Source organism: Mustela putorius, unplaced genomic scaffold (assembly GCF_011764305.1).
Source record: "Mustela putorius furo isolate JIRA1106 unplaced genomic scaffold, ASM1176430v1.1 tig00000281_pilon_pilon_pilon, whole genome shotgun sequence".
NCBI classification, from domain to species: domain Eukaryota; kingdom Metazoa; phylum Chordata; class Mammalia; order Carnivora; family Mustelidae; genus Mustela; species Mustela putorius.
In genome coordinates, this window is record NW_025421343.1 from 14,837,358 (window position 1) to 14,858,365 (window position 21,008).

The 21,008-nt window shown below is 47.6% G+C and overlaps 1 protein-coding gene across 2 annotated transcripts in view; it reads left to right on the forward strand.

The window, feature by feature from the left end:
- SMYD1 (SET and MYND domain containing 1) overlaps positions 1–19,693 on the forward strand; it is a 41,458-nt gene extending 21,765 nt beyond the window's left edge. The window contains exons 4-10 of one of the 2 annotated variants that reach the window (XM_004742375.3): positions 818–948; positions 3,212–3,250; positions 5,104–5,293; positions 11,141–11,233; positions 13,556–13,719; positions 14,746–14,914; positions 16,225–19,693. In XM_004742375.3, coding sequence (XP_004742432.1) covers positions 818–948; positions 3,212–3,250; positions 5,104–5,293; positions 11,141–11,233; positions 13,556–13,719; positions 14,746–14,914; positions 16,225–16,383 — 945 coding nt within the window. In that variant the 3' untranslated portion in view covers positions 16,384–19,693. The remainder of the gene's footprint in view (positions 1–817; positions 949–3,211; positions 3,251–5,103; positions 5,294–11,140; positions 11,234–13,555; positions 13,720–14,745; positions 14,915–16,224) is intronic. The other variant, XM_004742376.3, reaches the window with a different exon arrangement.
- Positions 19,694–21,008: the final 1,315 nt, after the last annotated feature.

Below are 21,008 nucleotides of genomic sequence, written 5' to 3' on the forward strand. Positions count from 1 at the left end.
TTCTTTCTTTCTTTTTCTTTCTTTCTTTTTTTTTTTTTTCTTTCTTCTTTCTTTCCTTACTAGGAAGTCATTCCCTCCTTCTCAGAAGCTGGCATCTCATGCACAAACTATTTGTTATCTCCAAATGGTAGATTTGGATAGAAATTTACCCTCTTGGTTATCTGTACTTTCTACTTTTTCTCCTGTTCGCATTGAAAACAAAGACCCAATCACTACCCCTTGTTGTCCACTGGTCACATTGAAAATGAGATCATTCCTTTTCCCAGACATGGTGGACAGGGTAATGGAAAGCCTGGAGCTGGGGGCTGTGGACATCGAGGAGAGGAGAGGAAGGACTTTTGGGGAGTGCTGTCTTGGAGCAGCAAAGCCAGACCTCTTGTAGCCATAAGAGTCTAAGGGGTAGTGGAGGCTTAGGCCATACAACACCCCCACCCCTACACACACACAGACACACTAAGGCAGAGCAGGGCAGAGAGAGAGAAACCAAGATAGAGACCAGAGAAGACTCATGTGAGACCCAGATACAGGAAAAGGGAAGACTTCCCAGAAGCAACATTTCTGTTTTTGGCCTTTGTAAAGAATACAACTACCCCAAACTTCCAAGGTGGCCTTGCATTTTAGCAAGTACCACCGAGGTACTCCCCCCAGGGTGCTTATCTCGAGGGTCCTTTGGAGTGACCTAGAGAATAGGAGACTCTCTACGCATCCCCAGAATGCGACCGAGTCTTCTATTTTGTTGAACTCTCAGCAGCCAGGATGGTGTTCTGTCCCTGATCTATGCATGTTAACTGACTCTTTCATCTTTTCCTCTGGGTAGATTAGCTGCAATGGCTTCACGCTCAGTGACCAGAGGGGCCTGCAGGCGGTGGGCGTGGGTATCTTCCCCAACCTGGGCCTGGTGAACCATGACTGTTGGCCCAACTGCACCGTCATATTTAACAATGGCAAGTGAGTACGTCTTTAACTGGGGATGGTGTGATGGGGATGGGGAGACCTCACAGTGTTTTCTCCACTTGACCTAAACCAAACCATGGAACCTGCACTAGTATGGATTTCGACTGGGCAGCAAATAGAAATCTCATTCTAGAATCATAGTGGATAGCAGAAAGGTAATGAGGAGGATAGCAAAGAATTCCACATGGGTAATTTCTGGGTCTTTACGTGTTTCTTGAGGCTGCCTAGATGTGTTAGGTGAACCTCTGACTACTGCTTTGAAGCTTGAAGCCTGGGATTATCTATCTAGAGGTCACTGCAGAACAGCATCAGCTGAGAAGGGGCTGAGGCCGAGCATATATTAGTCAAGGTCCCAGCAGAAATCAGAAGGCACGCTCAGAGTTTACCCAAAGAGAATTTAGTAACAGGACAATCTACAGAAGTAAGGGTAAAGTTTAAGAAACTAACAAGGAATGGTGAGAGGTCCAGAGTCTAGCAATAGTATGAAACCATTACTGCCTCTAGACCTAGGGGTCAGGTGTACCATATTGTTCCTCCAACTGGTAAGAGATATAGCCATGGGAGAAGTTCCTTTCTCTACCCCCAACCCAATAGCTTGGCTTACTGGTAAAGAAAGCTGCTGCTGCTGGAACCATTGCAAGGCAGAGAGGGAGCCGGGTGACTAAATACCCCAACCTCTCTCTCCTCCCACTTTCTGATCTCTTCCCATTGGCCAAACTCCAACCAGAAGCCAGAGAGCAAAGGACCCTGAGTAATGAAGCCCTTTAGAAGCCCACACCCTTCGCCCCACACTCCAAAGGCACAGATCAAGGGACAGAAAGACAAAGAATATGTCTTGGGGGGCACCTGGGTGGCTCAGTGGGTTAAGCCTCTGCCTTCGGCTCAGGTCATGATCCCAGAGACCTGGGATCAAGAGTCCCGCATTGGGCTCACTGCTCAGCAGGGGACCTGCTTCCCTCTCTCTCTCTCTGCCTGCTTCTCTGCCTATTTGTGATCTCTCTCTGTCAAATAAATACATAATCTTTAAAAAAAAAAAAAAAAGAATATGTCTTGGGGGTGGGCACAAGTGGAGAAGTCAGCAAATAGGAAGAGACCCTATTGTCCATGGCTCAGGGCTGGGGGGATTTGGGGGAACAAGACCTAAGCAGTATTACTTATTTTGCTCTTAGAGATGAGATAAGCTTTTATGACAGATGCAAGTCAACTCTGAGCCATCAACAGTGAGGAGATTTCCTTTCCCAAAACTTCCTGGAAACCAGAGACAGTGCTTTCTGGTTTTCAGTCAAGAATCAAGCCTAAACCCCAGTCTATCAGGGCCTCTGATTCCCCCATTCCTTCCTATTTCTGGAAACAAGGGCCTGCATGACACCAGGCTCTCGAGCAAGTAAGAAAGTCACTCAAGACAGAGAAATTTATTTGGGACCCAAATGGTGATTTTCCCGTGGCACTTGCAGTTCCCTTCTTAAGCCTCTTGGGGTCACTGGCGTGGACCTCATGGAATCCTCCTCAGAGGAGCTGTTGTCCCAGGTTAGCCTGGTTGGATCAAATCCAGCCACGTATAGGGCTGGCCTTTCAGGATGTCACTGCCCCAAGCCATGGTGACCCAGGGCTCCCCTTGTGACATGTGACAGCCATAGGAACCCGGGAGCCCTTTCTTCAGGTCATTCCTGGTGTCTGTTCCAGCTTCTTTGCATCCACTAACTTTGAGCAGCCACATTGTACCTGGCTTCTTGGCTGTTGTGCAAGAGAATGTAACAGCAGTCACCACCCAGCTGTCTGCCATAGTGGAAAGAACCCAATTCTAACCCGAAGAAACTTTATACATGACCTGTGGGATCTAACCAGTCTCCATACACAGTTCACACAGTCCCCCAAGATAGACATCAGAGAGGCAACACTTATTCAGCCAAGATGCTTGTGAGTGGGATAACAATAGCATCCCATTACAGTTTTGGGCACCTACTTTGAAATGCACTATCTCATGGCAACTGCATTTCCAGGTTACAGTGGAGCATACTGAGCCCAGGAACGACGAGGACCTTTGAATCCAGAACTTTTCATTCCAGAGCCAGTGTGCTTTCCGCTATACCAGGCTGCGTCTGGTCGAGGGAGCCCTGCTGGATGGGGCTGGGATGTAAAGCTGGTTGTCCTGGCCAAAACTTTGATCGCACTAGCCGGGATGCTGTGCCCCCTTGCTAGCTGTGCTGAACTAGCCAATGGTAATGATTCCCATTCGGGTGTCTGTTTTGTCTTTCAGTCATGAGGCAGTGAAATCCATGTTTCACACCCAGATGAGGTGGGTCAGTCTTTGCAAGCATCCCTTCTCCTCTGACCCATCTCCCTCACTTGCCTGGTTTGCTGGGCCCACCCCTTCCCGAGACTCCGTGGCTGCTTCTCGGCTGTAATGTTCTCCTGTGTCCCCAGAGCATTATCCTTGCTGAATGCTGTATTTTAAATGCATATATATGAATCATCGTGTTCCTCACCCACCCACTCCCTGCTGTGCCTTTGCTTTCCTTTGCTTCTTTTCTTCCCCATCTTTCATGCCTGACTTCTCTCACTCCCCCAGCCCCAAAGCATGATGGTCCCTTCTAGTCCACATCACCTTAGCAAAGCCCACACTGTCCCTCAAAGTCCTGCTTATCATAAAAGGAGGACTGCTGATGTTATTGACCTACTAAAGAAGTGTGTTTGTTTATAACCCCCAACTTCCCACCCATACTGGCTTCTGAAAATAGCCCCTGTAACTGTGATAATTTTGATAAATATTTATTCACACTATTCTGTTTACTGCTTCTGGACAATTGTGAATTAGTGTTGTAGGTTAGATTTTGCTCTGACTTTTCTTAATGACAAAATAACCCCAGATGGGTCTTTTTTCTCAGGTTTGGTTTAAAAGGACTTGAAATGCTCTTTGGATTAAGAACCAAACTCTGTGTGGGAGTTTGGGCTCTGGGAAGGGAGGGGTAGGAGTGGTTAGTGCATTGGAGTCTGTGTTGGCCTGCGTCACAAGTGACTTTAGATGATTTCCATCATTCCCTGGGCATTTACTTCCACATCTATAGAGCCAAGGTCAGGATGAGACGTCTCTAGGGACCTTCCTGGTTCTAAGTCTCTGTGGCTGTGGCTGCATTTCTAATCTCTCCAAGAAATGCTTAAATAAATTGTCCACGTGTGGCTCAATTAGTTGAGCCCTAGAATTGCTGGGCATTAGAGACGGAAGAGGGAGAATGGAGTGGTGCTCACTGTTTATCCCCTGATCCCCTTTCCAAGTAAGGTAAAATGGGGCACCCATATTTTCATATTTAAGTGACATTAAATTAATTTGGCTCTGGAAATTCCCTTAACATGATTGAAATAATTTGAAATACTATGAGACCTTGCAAGAGTTGGCTGAGCCATGAGGGGACACAGAGCTGCTAGAAATCCTAAGTCGCCCAGCACTGGATCACTGTTGAACATCACGACGGAGCCGTGCCTGGAGAAGGGGTTATTGGGGGCAGAACTGCTGACTTATGCCACCAGGACCAGATGCCAGAGATCCACACTCAACACTGGCCCAGGAGTTGCTCACATGGAGCTCTTCAGAATATCAGCAGAGCCCTAAAATGAAGGGCTTTGGTGCATCTCCTTTCCTGCGCATGGCAGACCCAGGAAGCAGATGGAGGACGGTCCAGGGAGAGCAGTGTGGTGAGGTGAAGCATGACTGGCACTTGATTCTGATCTTGACTGTTGCCAAGGTGCTGTGGGACCTCGGGGGAAGTTCCTTCCCCTCGGCCTCCCATCTGGGAGACTGCGCCCTCCCTTGTGAAATGGAGAGGTTGACCCCCTTTGTTGCAAGCAATCAGTAGCAAAATGCACAGGGATAATTGCAGCATGGAAGCAAGGTATGGTTTTGTGATCTCTACCCAGAATCTATTTAATTGGATTTCCAATCAATTAAATAAGTGGAGCAGATTTGATTGTTGATAAGTAGAGCAGAATTATCCACAAAACTATCCTTTAGGTCACATTTTCCCCTTTTGGGAGGAAAATGGGAGTTTTCTCGAGCGCTAGTGGAAGTGGTCTTTGAGACTCAACTCCTAGAGACCTTGAAGAGCAGAAAGCCTCTTCTGATGTCTGACTTCCTTTTTCCTTTACCCTGTCCAGGATTGAGCTCCGGGCCCTGGGCAAGATCTCGGAAGGAGAGGAGCTGACAGTGTCCTATATCGACTTCCTTAACGTCAGCGAAGAGCGCAAGAAGCAGCTGAAGAAGCAGTACTACTTTGACTGCACCTGTGAGCACTGCCAAAAAAAGCTGAAGGATGACCTGTTTCTGGGGGTGAAAGATGACCCAAAGGTACATGCAGCCCTGCCACTGGGGCGAGTCCACGAGGCTGGCGTTCACTGCTAACTGGCGCCCCCTGGTGGCTAGTCCGTGGAGAACCAGCCTGTAACTGTCCAAAAGGTGTTAATGGGGGGTGGACGGAGCACTGATAACAGGTCCCAGCTAGTGTCCTGGGGCCACCCCTTGCCAGGAGTTTACACTGGGAAGTTGCTTGGTTTTCTCATCTATAAAATAGGAATGATAACACCCAGTAGACGGGGTTGTTAAGAGGATCGAACAAAATAATATATGTAAAGGGAGTGGCATATAGGATTGGCACTGAGTAAATTTTAGTTCCTCTCTTTACCCTTTTGCTGGTTAAGTAATGCTGAGAATTTCATATATTGAGACCAGATGGGCAAAGAAACTAGTTGCCTGGTTATCACAAAGGTATTCCTAGTGCCCTGGGAATGGGTAATGTGGACATGGGGCAATGTGGAGGCTGGCTAACAGGCTTAACTCCTGAGTAGCCTGTTGTCTGGTTGATGGTGAGACCATTGAGCAGCTGAAGGATCATGGAGGGGATGTCAGGAGCTCAGCTAAGCTGGTATACCAGCAATGGTATCAACGAAAGACTTAAACTGGCCACCTCCTGTTCTGTTTTCCCCCATGGAAGGGAGCACAGGTGGAAGTCAGGGCACAGATGTGGGGGGTCTTCTCACTGCTGGGGCGCTCAGAATAAAGGGCTCCATCACTTTTATAGACCCTGAGGTGGGGAGGGTGAGGGAAAGGGTGTGGGGGAAGGGCTAGGGGTGGAAAAGTGCTGGGTACTGGGCTGGAGTGAGAGAGAGAGTCTTCAGATCTCCCTCCTCCTCCCTTGTAAGGCCTAGGAATGAAGGCCCCTGGCTGGGAATGAAATTGTGCAAGGAACATGAGCAGCAGAGGGCTGGACTCCCTTCAGAGACTGTCCAGAGGGCACTTTCCCCCACAGGCATGCCAGGTAGAGCCTTTATAATTGTGGTCAGGTCTGAAAAATTACACATAGGTTTTTAACCGGGAGCTGGACTCCTGTGGGGAGGCTTTCTGAGCCCCTCTCTATAGCCCACAGGCCACCAGTACACTTAAGATACAAATACACAAATGTGCTTCTTAGCTTAACTTCTGCATTGTATGTGTGAGCAGAAGTTTGCCTCTGATTAGAGCAAAGACTAGGAGCAAAACTGACTTCTAGGTACAGACAGTGGGGCCACTCTCAATTAATTTGTTACTCAAGGCTATCAGTGCTAATGTTCAGATAACACTATTTCCCCACTTGATTCATTTCTCTCATTCATCCTCTGGCCATTCTAGATTTTTTAAAAAATTTTATTTATTTATTTGGTGGCAGGAGAGAGAGAGTACGAATAGAGGGAGGAGCAGAGGGAGAGGCAGACTCTGCACTGAGCAGGGAGCCGGACATGGGACTCCATCCCAGGACCTTGGGATTGTGACCTGAGCCAAAGGCAGACACTTAACCCACTGAGCCACCCAGGTGCCCTGCCACTAAGTTATTTTTATTCTTAGGATGTAATATTTGTTACTCTTTGTCCAAACAGTTCTACTTCCAAGAATTTACCAGAGTGACTTATACATGTGCACAAAGGTATGTGTATAAAGAGATATGTTGCAGCATTGTTGAGAACAACTGAATAAAACCTAAATAATCATCAATTGGGAAAATTTAAATTAAATTACCTTGCAGTCACTCAAACCAATGAGGTTAATTTTTGTGGACAAATATGGAATGAGCTCTTTTTTTAAAAAAAAAGATTGTATTTATTTATTTGACAGACAGAGATCACAAGTAGGCAGAGCGGCAGGCAGAGAGAAAGAGGAAGAAGCAGGTTGCCCGCTGAGCAGAAAGCCTGATGTGGGGCTCGATCCCAGGACCCTGGGACCATGACCTGAGCTGAAGGCAAAGGGTTAACCGATGAAGCCACCCAGTGCCCCAATACAGGATTTTTGTTTTTCACAAATCAAACGTTCTATATTCTGGGAAATGTATACTGGTATGTGTATGCAGAGCACGGAACATAGTACCATAGGAGCTACAGGAAAGAATAAGCTCCTGTGTCCACCCTCGCCTGGACATTCTAGAACCTGTGGGAAAATGTGTTTTATCTGCAAAACAGCCAGTCTTCCTTCCTGATGTGTGGCCCTGGGTATTTGTTTCATAACTTGCTCCCACAGTTACTTAATTTTTTTTTAAAGATTTTATTTATTTATTTGACAGAGAGAGATCACAAGTAGTCAGAGAGGCAGGAAGAGAGAGAGAGGGGAAAGCAGGCTCCCTGCTGAGCAGAGAGCCAGATGCGGGGCTCAATCCCAGGATCCTGGGATCATGACCTGAGCCGAAGGCAGAGGCTTTAACCCACAGAGCCACCCAGGTGCCCCCCCATTACCTAATTTTTTGTTAAGAAACCAGACTCTTTTCTCCCTTCCGAAGTTAAATGTATGTGGTAACCTGGATAAAAATAAAAACCAAATATTTTTAAAAATGAGAAAATAACACTGCATTGTAAAACATTCCCCTCAACTGTAGCTTTGGAACCTCCCTGTTTAGGTTGCTTGGGTTTTTCTTTTCTCTCTCCCCAGCCCTCACCCCTTGTTTTCACAATAGGAAGGTACTAGTTTTTCAAGGTTGGGGAACCAGCGTCCCTCTTTTTTCTTCTAGCTCTTCTCCCTTCAGTGACTCCTCCCCCTCTGCTGACTCCTCCCCTTTCTCCTCTAGTCTTCCTCTGGCTCCTCTTCCACTGTCATTGCCCCCTGCTCCAGTTCCTTACTCTTTCCCTCCTGGTTGTCTATTTATTTTGTGTTTATAGGGAGGGGAGTCTCTCTCTATAGGGTTCCTTAAATCCTAGCTGTGGATCATGCTTTCCTCTTGCCTTTACTCTGAAAAGTGGAGCCAAGTGGAACAGCCCCATTTCCTTTCTCAGAATAGCTTTATCACATGTTGCACATGTAATTAACAAGCTTCTAGCCAGGTTGTTTTGAGAATCTTGGCAGTTGCCTCCTTGAAAAAATTTGATTCACTTCCAGAGCTTGAAGTAACACTCTTCCTTTCAACGTCAATCGAACAAGACTTTTTATTAACATCTGACCACTTGGTATTCTCCAATTCTACCCTGCAAGCTATCAATTACTACAGAAGATTCACTAAGAATTTTGAATTTTAAAGATAATGGAACTTAGATTAGAGACCAGTGGTCATAAACTAGATTGAACCTATGAGCCACTGTTAGGGCAACAAGCTATGGATGTTACCAAAAATCTAGGTTTGGCAGACTAGTGTTATACTTCTAGACTACCAGTTACAGAGCTCTGTACAACCAGATGAGACGTGGACACCCTTTTACTTATGTGCTTGATTGAAATGAGTTTAGGAAAGTGAATATGCACCAAAATGACTTGTCTATAACCAAGACAAGGCCCAAGTCTACAGAAGACTAAGTAGCACTCTGGGACCAGAAGATAACCAGAAGCCAGAAATCTCAGCCATATTAAAGATCGAGACAAAGGTGAGATCAGGAGTGAGGCCTGTGAGCAGAAGTAACAGCAGCGGTGGCTACCTAAGTGGTTGGAGTCAGGCCGTGTGACAAGGGCAGGTAGATGTGCAGGATTCCAAGGAGGCCAGGTACAGAGGGAAAAGAGGATAGTCAAAATTGTAGGGACAAGAATTTCAGAGAAGCCAGAGTAGGTGAGGTGAAGAGAGGCCTAAGTAGAAAGTCCATTCCTTTAGGAGATCCTGACCCAGAAGTAAGCCGTCCTGGCCAGGGCCTCTCGTACTATAAGGTGGACCCTGCCACACTGGCTCAGGACACCTGGGAAGCTGAGGGAAGATCCCGGTCTCCATTTCTTAAGGGAGTATGTTTTTAAGGGGATGAATGCCCATCCTCCTGTTACTTTTTGATAGTGTGGTGAAGGTGACCTCACAAAACAATGTAGGCAGAAAATCTAAATGAAACCTCTGACTCAGTTCCTCATAGTGAGAAATTTTGAAAACTGGAGAACTGGCTAAGTAAATTAATTTGGCTTTATACAGTGGAAAACTCTACAATTAATCGAAGTGGTAATGTGTTTTTATATTGGTATGGGAAAATATCCATACCTACTGAGTGAAAGAACAGACTATTGACAGAAATCTGGTACACTTCCAGTTGGAAGAACTATCTGCGCTGTTGGCATATACACACATGCCTGTGTACACCTACGGAACGCAGTTCAGCCAGTAGGTGCTGATAAGGCCGTAATCGACATGCTTCCTGTTTATGGTCAGTGTCTGTTGATTGGTCAGTGCCTTTCCTGGCCAGTTGTTAAATATTTTAAATATTATGCCTATATGTATGCATTGGAAAATGTTCCTCGAAATGGTGTGGTCATTGTGGAGTGGATTCTAGGAATTTCTATTTTTATTCCCTACTTTTTTTCATATGTTTTGATTTTTTACAGTTTCCATCTATCAGTTTTGTGGGATCCAAATGAATAATGAAGTATTTTCATTTTGGAAAAAAGTTTTATCAGATATGCCTAAGGAAAAAAAACCGGGGGCGGGGGGAAGAAAAAGAAAAAGTTAATTCCAGAAAGGAGTTTCTCATATGGACAAGCACAGCAAGTAAACTTTTTCTTTGGAAATTGAGAAGTTTGACATTCCTTTCTTCAAAATTGTGATGCCTTCATGGGCTTCTTAATTGAGATACCTCTTTCCCTGAAAAGCAAAACCTCATTCTTTTAAAAATAAGATCATTAAGGGGGTACCTGGGTGGCTCAGTCTGTTAAGTGTCTGCCTTCGGCTCAGGTCATGATCCCAGGGTCCTGGGACTGAGTCCCACATCAGGCTCCTTGCTCAGTGGAAAGCCTGCTTCTCCCTTTGCCTCTTGCCCTGCTTGTGCACTCGCCCTCGCTCGCTCTCTCTCTCTGAGACATAAATAAATAAATAAATAAATAATCTTTTAAAAAAGTAAGATCACTAGAGGGGCACCTGGGTGGTACAGTTGACTAAGCATCTGACTCTTGGTTTCGGTTCATGTCAGGATCTCAGGGTCATGATATGGAGCCCTGCATCAGGCTCCTTGCTCAGCACAAAGTTGCTTAAGACTCATTCACCCTCTCCCTCTGTCCCTTCCCACCTCAAATAAATGAGTAAATCTTAAAAAAAAAAAAAAATCACTAGACCACTCAGGTAAACGCTATAAGCCTAATGAATCCAGATTTCACAGAGACAGCTGACAAACTCTCTTATGATATAACCTGGTCAAGACAAAGAACTAGGAACTGGATGCTAAGATACTTCAGAAGGATCTGAATGCCCACAGCCACAAATCCTCCTTTTAATAAATTCCAGTGGCAAACTGGAGTAGGATTCTTTTTGGTCAAGCCTTAAGCTTCAGTCCTCAGCTCTGTGCTGGTCAGTATGTAAATCGGTGAGTTGAGCAAAGACTAAAATGCAAGGGCATATGTGGTTGACTTGAAGTGATGAGGAACAATGGGAAATATTCAGGTGATAGGCTAAAAATCCAAAATGCCAGAGAAAATACCACAGAGTTCAAGGTCCAATTCGGCCCTGGGGTCCAAAAACCCAGGCGAGAGTGCAAGGTGGGGAACGACTGGCTGCCAGCAAGGCTCTGGGGCTTGGTCAGTGGAAAGTGTCCCTGAGTCAGAAGCTTGATGAGGGAGCTGCAAAAGCTGTAGGAATCTGGAGCTTCCTGTATGGAAGTGAAGCATTCAGAATGAGGAAGGCCTCCATCTTGCACGACACTGAATGTCAAAGATGGCGACTCTGCAGAGATGCAATGGGTTGCTTCGTGAAGGGGGGTTCTAACTCATCGTCCCTCTCTTTCCCAGCCGTCTCAGGAAGTGGTAAAGGAGATGATACAATTCTCCAAGGATACCCTGGAAAAAATTGACAAGGCTCGCTCTGAGGGTCTGTACCATGAGGTAAGAATCCGTTTTTATAGGGATGGGATGGGGAAAAGAGCAAAAAGGTTCCTTGGTAAGCAGGGCAGTGGGGGGTGGGGGGTGGGGGGAGATGGAGTCGGGTGGAGATGAGGAGACGACCAAGCAGGTTGTTTTTCTGGAGGATGCCACTTGGTTCGGACTGTGACTCTTCTTGTCTTCAGAGCCTCCTCGAGGTATGTTGTCAGGGACTGTTCAGCCTACTGAAACTGGGTCTGGGGAGAGCACAGGCAGCCTGACAAATGTCCCTGGGGGATCTGTGATAGCTCAGGTTGGCATCAGAGGTGGAGGAATGGAGTGGCAGTGGCTTGCTTGCTTTTTCATAATGGAATGCATGTCCTGGCTACAGTTTTCAGTCTCTACTGAGTATTCAGTCCTGGCTTTCAAAGAAGCAGACTTATTAACTGTCTGTGCACTAGAATCATGGAAAAGTCCTGATACGCAGACACCAACCCAGGACAATTTTATCAAAATCTCTTGGGGTGGAACCCAGATGTCAGGATTTTTAAAGCTCTCAAGTGATCTCAACAGTCACCCAAAGTTGAGACAAACCACCCCCTCTCCCCCCTCCCAAGTAAACACTGACCTGCAGAGCATTTCATCAAAGTCACCAGGGCAGCCTGCTGGAAATGCACAGTCCTGTGTCCCACCCCCTCTGATTCATCCAGACTGCAACAGACTGCGAATCAGTATTTCGTTTCCAAGCTTTTTAAACATCTCAGGCATGTAGCTGGGCTTGGAAACCACTAAGGGGTGGCAATGTGAGAGATGAATGTGTGTTCACTTCTGTCTGCTTGTCCTTTATCTTCATCCTCCTCGTTTACTCATTCATTGCACATTTAAAAAAAGATTTTGTTTGTTTATTTGACAGACAGAGATCACAAGTAGGCAGAGAGGCAGGCGGGAGGTTGTGGGGGAGAAGCAGGCTCCCCGCTGAGCAGAGAGCCCAATACCGGGCTTGATTCCAGGACCCTGAGATCATGACCTTAGCCGAAGGCAGAGGCTTTAACCCACTGAGCCACCCAGGCGCCCCATCATTGCACATTTTTGAGCCCTTAGTGGGGTGACCAACACAGATCTGCTCCTTGCTTCCCGGGAGTTCTGTCAGGTGGGGAGATGGTCACATCAATGGGTGTTTTTGTACAATGTGGAAACCCTGTGTCGGAGGCCTGACATAGGGGCTGGAGCAACCAGGAGGACTGCGGTGGTTCCCTCTCCTCTTCCTTGCAAACTAAGCCGGGCCAGGTGGAGGGCTGGACACTGGCCCCATGGGTTGAAGAGGATTGTCTTCGAGATGAATGGATTGTGGGCCCACATTTTGTCACACCCCGACTCAGTTGCCTCATGGGACTGGGAGAATCTCAGAGCAAGTTTAGCTTCTGCTCATTTGAAATGGAAGAAATCATGTGGCATTTCTCTCATGACAGTGGCAAGGCAAGAAGAGAACAATGAGCAACTAAAATCCAGAGACCATCTGACTTTGTAGGGTCAGCCTAAACCTGTGTAGACACATGAGTCAGGCAGGAAAGCTTGACACTGAGCTGACTGGTGTCAGGCGTGTCTTATTCCTCACCAGAACCAATGCGACACCCTCCTGGTGGGTCTCCTGGCCTCCTGGGAGCCTCTCTGCCACTCATGTTGTACACTTTCCTCGGAGAATGATTGTCCAACCTCACTGTGCATAAGGACCACTCAGGGGCTTGTACAAACTACGGATGCCTGGGACCACCCCCGACCCGGTCTCCACACAGCCCCAGATACTTGGTTTCACTTGGTCTGGGGTAGGGCCCACACACCATGCCGTTTTTAAAAAGGTCTGCAGGTAATTCCGGAGCCCCACCAGGGTGGAGAATCACAGGAATGGTTGTTAAGATAAAGCATAACTGCTTAGTTTGAATTTTTGCTCCATGTTTTACTACCTGTGTGACTTTGGCCAAGTACTTACCCTCTCTGTGCTTCAGTTTCCTTATCTGGCAAAATGGGACTATTAGTAGTATCTATGTCATTGTACTGTTGTGAGAATCAATCAGTCCATCAGTCTCTCCCTTTCATAACTTTCTGCTCCCTACTGATCATGAGAACACCTCTCTTTGCTTGTTGCCATGTCAGCCACATCTCCCACGGTTACCCTCTTCATCCCCACTCGTAGCAAAATAGGACTGTTTTGTTATTCAGATCACAAACTTGGGCTTTTCCACCCCTGTCAGCAATGTCCTGAGCCTTAAAAGAAGGGGTGTCCAGGGTTATGGTGATGCTCCCCTGCGTGAGGGCAGTGGTAACGGACGGGGCCTGTGTCTCCTCCAGGTTGTGAAATTATGCCGGGAGTGCCTGCAGAAGCAGGAGCCAGTGTTTGCCGACACCAATCTCTACACGCTGCGGATGCTGAGCACTGTTTCCGAGGTCCTCTCCTACCTCCAGGCCTTCGAGGAGGCCTCCATCTACGCCAGGAGGATGGTGGATGGCTATATGTAGGTAGCAGTGCTGGGTCTCAGAAAGTACCCTGGAATGTGTCTATTTCAGGGATGGCAAATAGACAGCACACGCGTTGCTACTTCCCCTTCCTGTAACTCACCCAGGCATCAGTAATTGATTGTGGTTCTCTCTATCTTTACGACTGAGCATTTTTACCGCAGTACTTTGAGTAGTAATAACCAGATCTTCAGGGCTGGTACCTGCAATGAAACCTATCTGTCATCTCTGGTCTTTCCCACATCCTCCAGCTCATCTATCACTTGGGCAGCGGCTTCTGCTTTTGGTTTTCTTAAGGCTAAGTCCCACTTAATTTAAGTGCTCAGAAAGGTTTGTCTCTCCAGCAGTCAGCATAGGCAACCTTTCTTTTATTAATGAATGAATGAATGAATGAAAGAATGAATAGAAGAGGTGTTAGCCAAGCCTGCTTTCACATTATAAAATGCAGAGCCCCTGCCTTCTCTCTGCCAATGTCTTCTCTTGCCTTCCATGTCCACATTGGCATGTGACTTTGTATCTTTGGCCAAATGAGTAAGTTGGCACAAGCAGGTTCCCTTTTTTTTGCGAGTATGTTATTCATAAACAAAAGCCAGGAAAATGGTGCAATATGCTAAAACTATTAGGAGGGTGCCAAGGAGGTGAGAATACAGTTCTGTCCCAAGAAGGACATTCAAGTTCTTTTTATTCCCCTGAACTTCCACTTTCCAGGAAGAGGGCTGGGGTGTCCCCGAGAGCTCCTCTCTTCCTGTTTTCCCGTGTGGAGTCCTGACTCTTGCCCATGAGGACTTGGCTTCATGACCCAGGGCAGAGTCTCAGTTCCCACAAGCCTCACCGTACGGGGTGTTTGGTAACTTCTCCCCTTCTCTGTGGCTCAGTCCCTGCTCCATGGGCTACAGATGCCTCCCGGTGCTGGGGGGAGAGCAGATGGACCAAGTCAATGAGGGTACTTGGTAAGTTGTCAGATGCTGTGCAGAGGTAAGGAAGGTTGGGATTATCTGTGACAATTATTTGCTGTGTCCCCACAGGAAGCTCTACCACCCCAATAATGCCCAACTGGGGATGGCTGTGATGCGGGCAGGGCTGACCAACTGGCATGCTGGTAACATCGAGGTAGGGCACGGGATGATCTGCAAAGCCTACGCCATTCTCCTGGTGACCCACGGACCCTCCCACCCAATCACCAAGGACCTAGAGGCAAGTAGCATGTCTGGATTGGGCCTCCTTTTCTGGTCCGAGCTCTCTCTATAGATGGGAGCTGGGTTCTAGACTCTGCTTTTTGGAAAGTCCATAGATTGCCCACTGGAGCAGAAGGAAATTCAGAAATGCTTTAGACCACTTGCCTTGTTTTACATCTGAGCAAACTGAAGCTCCTGGAAGGGCCTAGCCTGGCCATGGTCCCATGGCAAGTGGATGGCAAAGTTGAGGTTCGAAGCCAGAGATGCACCAAGCGTGGACAGAGAAAGCCCACCCAGCAGTGTGCGTGCACCCTTGTACCTTGCAAGATGTGCTGTGCAGAGTGGAGCAGGGGAGCGCAGGCTCTAGAGTCAGACTGTTGGGATTAAACTCCAGCTTCACTCCTTTCCAGCTGTGTGAGTGCAGACATGGAATGTGTGCGCCTCAGTCTTCTCAGCAGTAAAATGGACAAAAGGGTAGGGGTGTGATAAGGGTTCCATGTGTTAATGTATGAAAAGCACTCAGAACAGTGCCTAGCAAGTGGCATGCTCGTAATAATTGCTGTTTTCCTTTGTGCTTTGAAGGGCTGGTTTGTTTGAGGGTGATGGACTTCAAAGGACTGTCCTCAGTCAGTACAGTACAGGGAAAGAGGATAGATTTTGGTGTCATAAAATGTCTGAGAAGACTAACTTTATGCCTGGTATACTAAGCTTGACTGCTGTATCCTCAGCCCCTCAGTGATGCCTGAGAAATAGTGCTTGAATAGAAATGTGGGAGCCTGGGGTTTTCTGTATGTCACATACTATACTCTTCCTGGTCCACTGTGAAGTATGAAGGAATCTCACCTACTTTATGTACGAGGAAACTGAACCCTGAAGGGATTGTCACTTGCCTAAGGTCCCAGAATGTTAGTGGGGACCTGTGTGCAGGATCCAGGGCTCAAATCTAGGTCCCCTCTGGTCCGTCCCTGCAAACAAGCATTCTTTGCCAAGAACATTCCCTCGAGCGACTCTCTCAGGCGTCTAACTCCCTCTTCCTAACAAACCAAGCCCACTCCCAGGACATTAAGCTCCCAGAGGATGAGTGAGTGAGTGTGTGTGTGTGTGTGTGTGTGTGTCTGTGTCTGTGTCAGTGTGTATGACTGTATGTGTCTGTATGTGAGTATGTTTGAGTGTGTGTGAGTGTGTCCTCTGAGCGTGTGCAGCTGAATCTCAGTGACTGGGAGTCCTTTACTCTGTTGTCTGCCCTTTACGAAAGGACCAAGGTAGGTCAGAAGCCAGCATGTCCCTATGGCCTGTTGTCACTGTATGTGGCGTATCTGTGTCCCACAGGCCATGCGGGTGCAGACGGAGATGGAGCTGCGCATGTTCCGCCAGAACGAGTTCATGTACCACAAGATGCGCGAGGCTGCGCTGAACAACCAGCCCATGCAGGTCATGGCCGAGCCGAGCAGTGAGCCAACCCCGGCTCTGTTCCATAAGAAGCAGTGAGGCCCTGTTTGGTGGGGGCGGACTCCATGCCTGGGGAACTGGGGAGACATTCTGGAGGGAGTGGGTTTCTGGGAAGACCCTGGATGAGGATGTTCACTCTTGTTGCTGTGGGAATGTACTGTCCTGTGTTCTCAGGTCAGTTTGGTTCATTAAACTTAGTTCAGTTCAGCTGAACCCTATCCGAGCCCCGCCTGGCCTGGCTTATCCTACCAATATTTATTGGGAGGAAAGCCCTAGGGATAAAGAAGCTTCAAGCGTAGCTGGGGAAGTGAAATGTAAACAGCTAAAGCAAAGTGTAATAAATGCAGCGGTAAACCGTATGGGGGGCGCAGTGGAGGGCATATGTCTGGTATGTGGGAGTGTGTGTATGCATTGGGAAGGGCATCATGGAGGAGGTGACATTTGAGGCGAGGGTGGCAGGGGCCTGGAGCCTCAGGAGGCTGCTCACTGATCTGCATTATCTCTGGGGCTGCTGGTCTCATTCAGGGTCTGGATTACTCAGGTCTTATCCGACGAGGATGGGTGACATCGGGCTTCCTCAGGTTAGTTAGCATGGAACTATGAAGAAGGGGCCATGTTTGGACCATTTAGGTTCTACTTGGAGAATCAAAACCTCTTAGTAAATATGAGAATGAGGTGAATATGCAGAAAGAGGTGTGCCTTTGCCTTAGCCACTGGATTCCTCAGTTTAAGGTCTGGATTGCAAGTAATATTCGGAAACTATTTCTAAAATACCCAGAAAATGTCTCCTTCCCTCACCTTCACTGCCAAGCTTTGATTCCCTGTGATGTGGGTGCCACTTGGACAATATCTGAGATCTTCCTGGCCATTGGCCAAGTAGGATTGAAGTTGTAGCAGGATGAAGCTGAGGGAGAAACTTGTGCGATGGGTCTTGGGTTCAGCAGAATTGGTTTTGGGGAGTTTTATTTGCTTACATGTGCCTGGATGGTCTTTACCAGCTTAGACATCATCATAGGCCCTCAGTAAATTTCTGTTCTTAGTAAGGAATAATTGTGATTTCCCTTGCTTAATTTCTTTCACTGCCCATGCCCTGGGATCTCTGCTCTCTCACCAGGAAGAGTGTCTAATCCAGACTCTGCATGCCTAGGTTAGGATCTCCTTGGTGATGTGACCCACTTGCCATCATGTCCCGAGAGGTTGCTGTGGTTTCCACCCAAGAGTGAGGGTCTTGGAATCAGCCAATCTAGTTGTCCTGTTATCTTCTGGAGTTCTAGAATTCTCACCAATGTTTTAGGGGAATCCTGGAGCAAAGCTGTCCATTAGGGGTTGTCACCAAGTTTTCCAAACCATGACCCCAGAGCTCTAGCTACCATCTTGAAGTGATCCCACCAAGCCCCATATTTGTCACCTCTGCCTCAAATGTTAGTTCCTCCATCTCCCACTTCATCCTCAGAACCACCTCCTGCCTCCCTCTTAACCTCTCCAATGGCTCTTCAAATATGCCAAAAACTGGTCCAAAGCTCTGTGAGTGTGCTACCTCTTTGCAGAATACTCATGCCTGGCATTCAACTGTTCTTCAAGGTTATCCCCTTCTCTAGAAGCTTTCACAGGAAGACTGGCAGTCTTCCAAGCCTTCATTCTAATAGGCCTAGAGATGGCACCAGCATTCTCCCAGGAACCCAGAGCACATTCAAATGATCACTCTCCTGCCTTCCTGTAAAGCCGCCCTCCAAGCCTCTTCTCTTCTTTGTCACCATCCTCTGTGTACCTCTCTGAACACAAGCACTTCTCCACACTCCTTGCCAGCCTTAGCTGGCCTTTGGGTGCAGCCTGGAAGTGTTTCATGTGCCCCTCATTGGCTCTCTCTCCCTTTTGCCCAGTAACTATCTCAGCCCTTCACCTCTGCCGTCTAGTCTTGTGCTTTCAGCAGAAGCTCATCTCCCGCTTCGTAGAGAAACAGAGGTCTCTGATTGGACGCCCTCAGTTCTCTTCCCACATTCATGCACGTCTTGTCTGTCTTGACCTTCTTTCCCTCTTTCTCATGTCAGTGGAATGGGAGCCCCTCTCCTCCCACAAAACTAACTCTCCACCTGTGTCCTGGACTCCTCTGAAGTCCTCGGGCCTTACTTCACCTGTATTTCCCTCTCCACCCTGGATCCAGATTGTTCCTCCATCCACTGCCTTCCTCATAAACAAACATGCTGAGGATTCTTGGATCATAATCTTCACAGCTGAGTATGTTTTTTAAAGGACTTGTCTCTCATAGTTATTATCTGCCTTTCTTCACTTTCCATTTCTTCCTGAACCCCCTGCAGGCTGGCTTCCTGAACTCCACTAATATGGCTCATACAAGGTCACCTCTGGCAGGGTAGCTTCTCGTCCGTATTTGGCTTCCCTGCATCAGGTGACACTCCCAACCCTTGATTTCTGGGTATCATTTCCTTGTGATGATCCTCTGATGTCCGTGGTTTCTCCATCTTCTTCCCTAACCCTGTTTCTCTGCCTGCCACCGATACATTGGCGTTTCCTGGGGTTGGGTTTGTTCTTTCTCGTCACTCTTGGATCGTCCTTATCTCACTCTGCACACACTCCCTGCATGAGCCCGGCTAGGCCCTTTGTTGAATCACTACCTTGAGGCTGATGTTCTTAACTCCCTATTCCCAGGCCTTGCTCAGGAGCTCCAGCCCCACATGCTCTCTCGAATGTTCTCCAGGCACATCACACTTGGCACATCCAAACTGAAACTCTTTCTCTTTCCCTTGTCCCCTCTCCCACATCTGTCCCTCAACACCCTGCCAGGAACACCCGACTTCTGTTCTAGTCTCTCACTTCCATTGCATCCTAGACACCAATCTGACCTGCTCACTCCTGGGTCCCTGAGTGACTCATGTTCTCCTGGGCCTCTCTTTGAGTTTTGAACCATTCTATCTAAAATATCTGTAACCTGCCAACTCCAGTTCCTCTTTCAACATCCAGTTAGGAAATCACCCCTTCAGTGAAGCCTTTCGCCAAGGCCTTAGCTTTTGCTGCCTGCCTGTCTGAGTCTCTGATATCACCTTCAAACCCCCCACCAGAACATTCTCCTCATGGCATCACAGTTGCCTTTTTACTTATCTGCCTCCTCCATCAGATTGTGAAGAGAAGCCGTGTCCCTTTAATTTTTTCCTATCCCCAGAACCTAGCCTGGGTCCTGGAATATAGTAGGTGCTCAGTTAATGTGTGTTGAGTGAATGAATAAGTGAATGAACTTGCTTATTTCAGAGCAGAAGAAACATAAAACTGCATATTTTGAGTTTTTATGTCGTAGCAGTCAACAAAGGCCATTAAATCATCTGTATTTCCAAGCAAATGTGTGTGGCTTCTTTCTTTGTGACAGTCTATTTAGAGCAGTGCTGTCGAATAGAACTTTCTGTGATGATGAAAATATATTGTGTCTGTGTCATCAAATATAGTACCCACTCACAACATGTGACTAAGCTCTTGAAATGTATCTAGTGTAAGTGAGGAACTGAATTTTAAATTATACTTCATTTCAGTTTAAATAGACAATGTGGCTATTGGCTGCTGTAATAGACAATGCAGTTTTAGAGAATAGCATACTTTTAAGATTATGGACACTGAGACCAGTGACGTTCCTATGTCAGCTCTCCTGATGTCAGCGGGATGACGATGTAGGACTGGTGATTTCACCCAGGCCTGTTTCCTCATTTCTACCTACCACACAGATTTGCTGTTGTGAAAGCCCTTTGAACAATGCCTGGCCCATCCTAAGTGCTCCAGGGGCACTCCAGCCATGCTTCTGTCGAGGATCCCTCCCCCTGCAGAGAAGGTGAAGGTGGAGGGCAGACAGGAGCAGCAGTGGGCGGCCAGCTCTGGAGAGCCGACTGTGCCCTTCTCTTCCAGACTCCGCATTCAGCACCATCACGTTGATAGCTCGATGTTGGCCATGGTGGGAATATTTATACTGGGGCAATCGGCTTAACTTTAGAAGAACACATGAATTTTGGGGAGTTGTCCATCTATAAAAATGGAGTTTGCTACATGGAAGTAACAGAACGAATAACCCTGGGGTGAAATCTGCATTCTGAAGCTTGTGCCCCAGGACCATGACTAAACAATCTAGGACCTCTGTCTGATTCCTCCCCTTCTGACTAGGCCACCGCTCACTGCACCACCAGTGTGTCGACAGACCCCTGTATTTAGGGCCCGATACAGCCACAGCTTGGGCCAATGGCTCAGGGTTTTCTTCTGTAAGGGTGCAGGAGGGAATCAGGAGAGCTGGGGCACACAGCAGAGAGAATGACGACACATAGGAGGGCAGTCAGCGGTGCGAGCTCCCGGCCCGAGGTGTGCACATGGTAACACGTGGTAACATCCAGGGCACGAGGATGAACAGCCCTTCTGGAAGCTCCCTTGCCCACTCCTGGTCCTGCATTACAAATCACCCAATACGTTTGCATAAGGCCCCCAGGAGTACGTCATCAGTCTTGGAGAAGCCCCACACACAGCACAACCGGGGGCTGGCACGTGTGGTCAATAATCTGGCATGAACTCGTCCTCCTCGTCAGCACCCCAGCTCCGCTTGATCTGAGAACAGTCTGGTCAAGGCACAGGACTATGGTTTCCCAGATGTCCTTAGGGGCCTGTGGCCTGTTGTTGTTGTT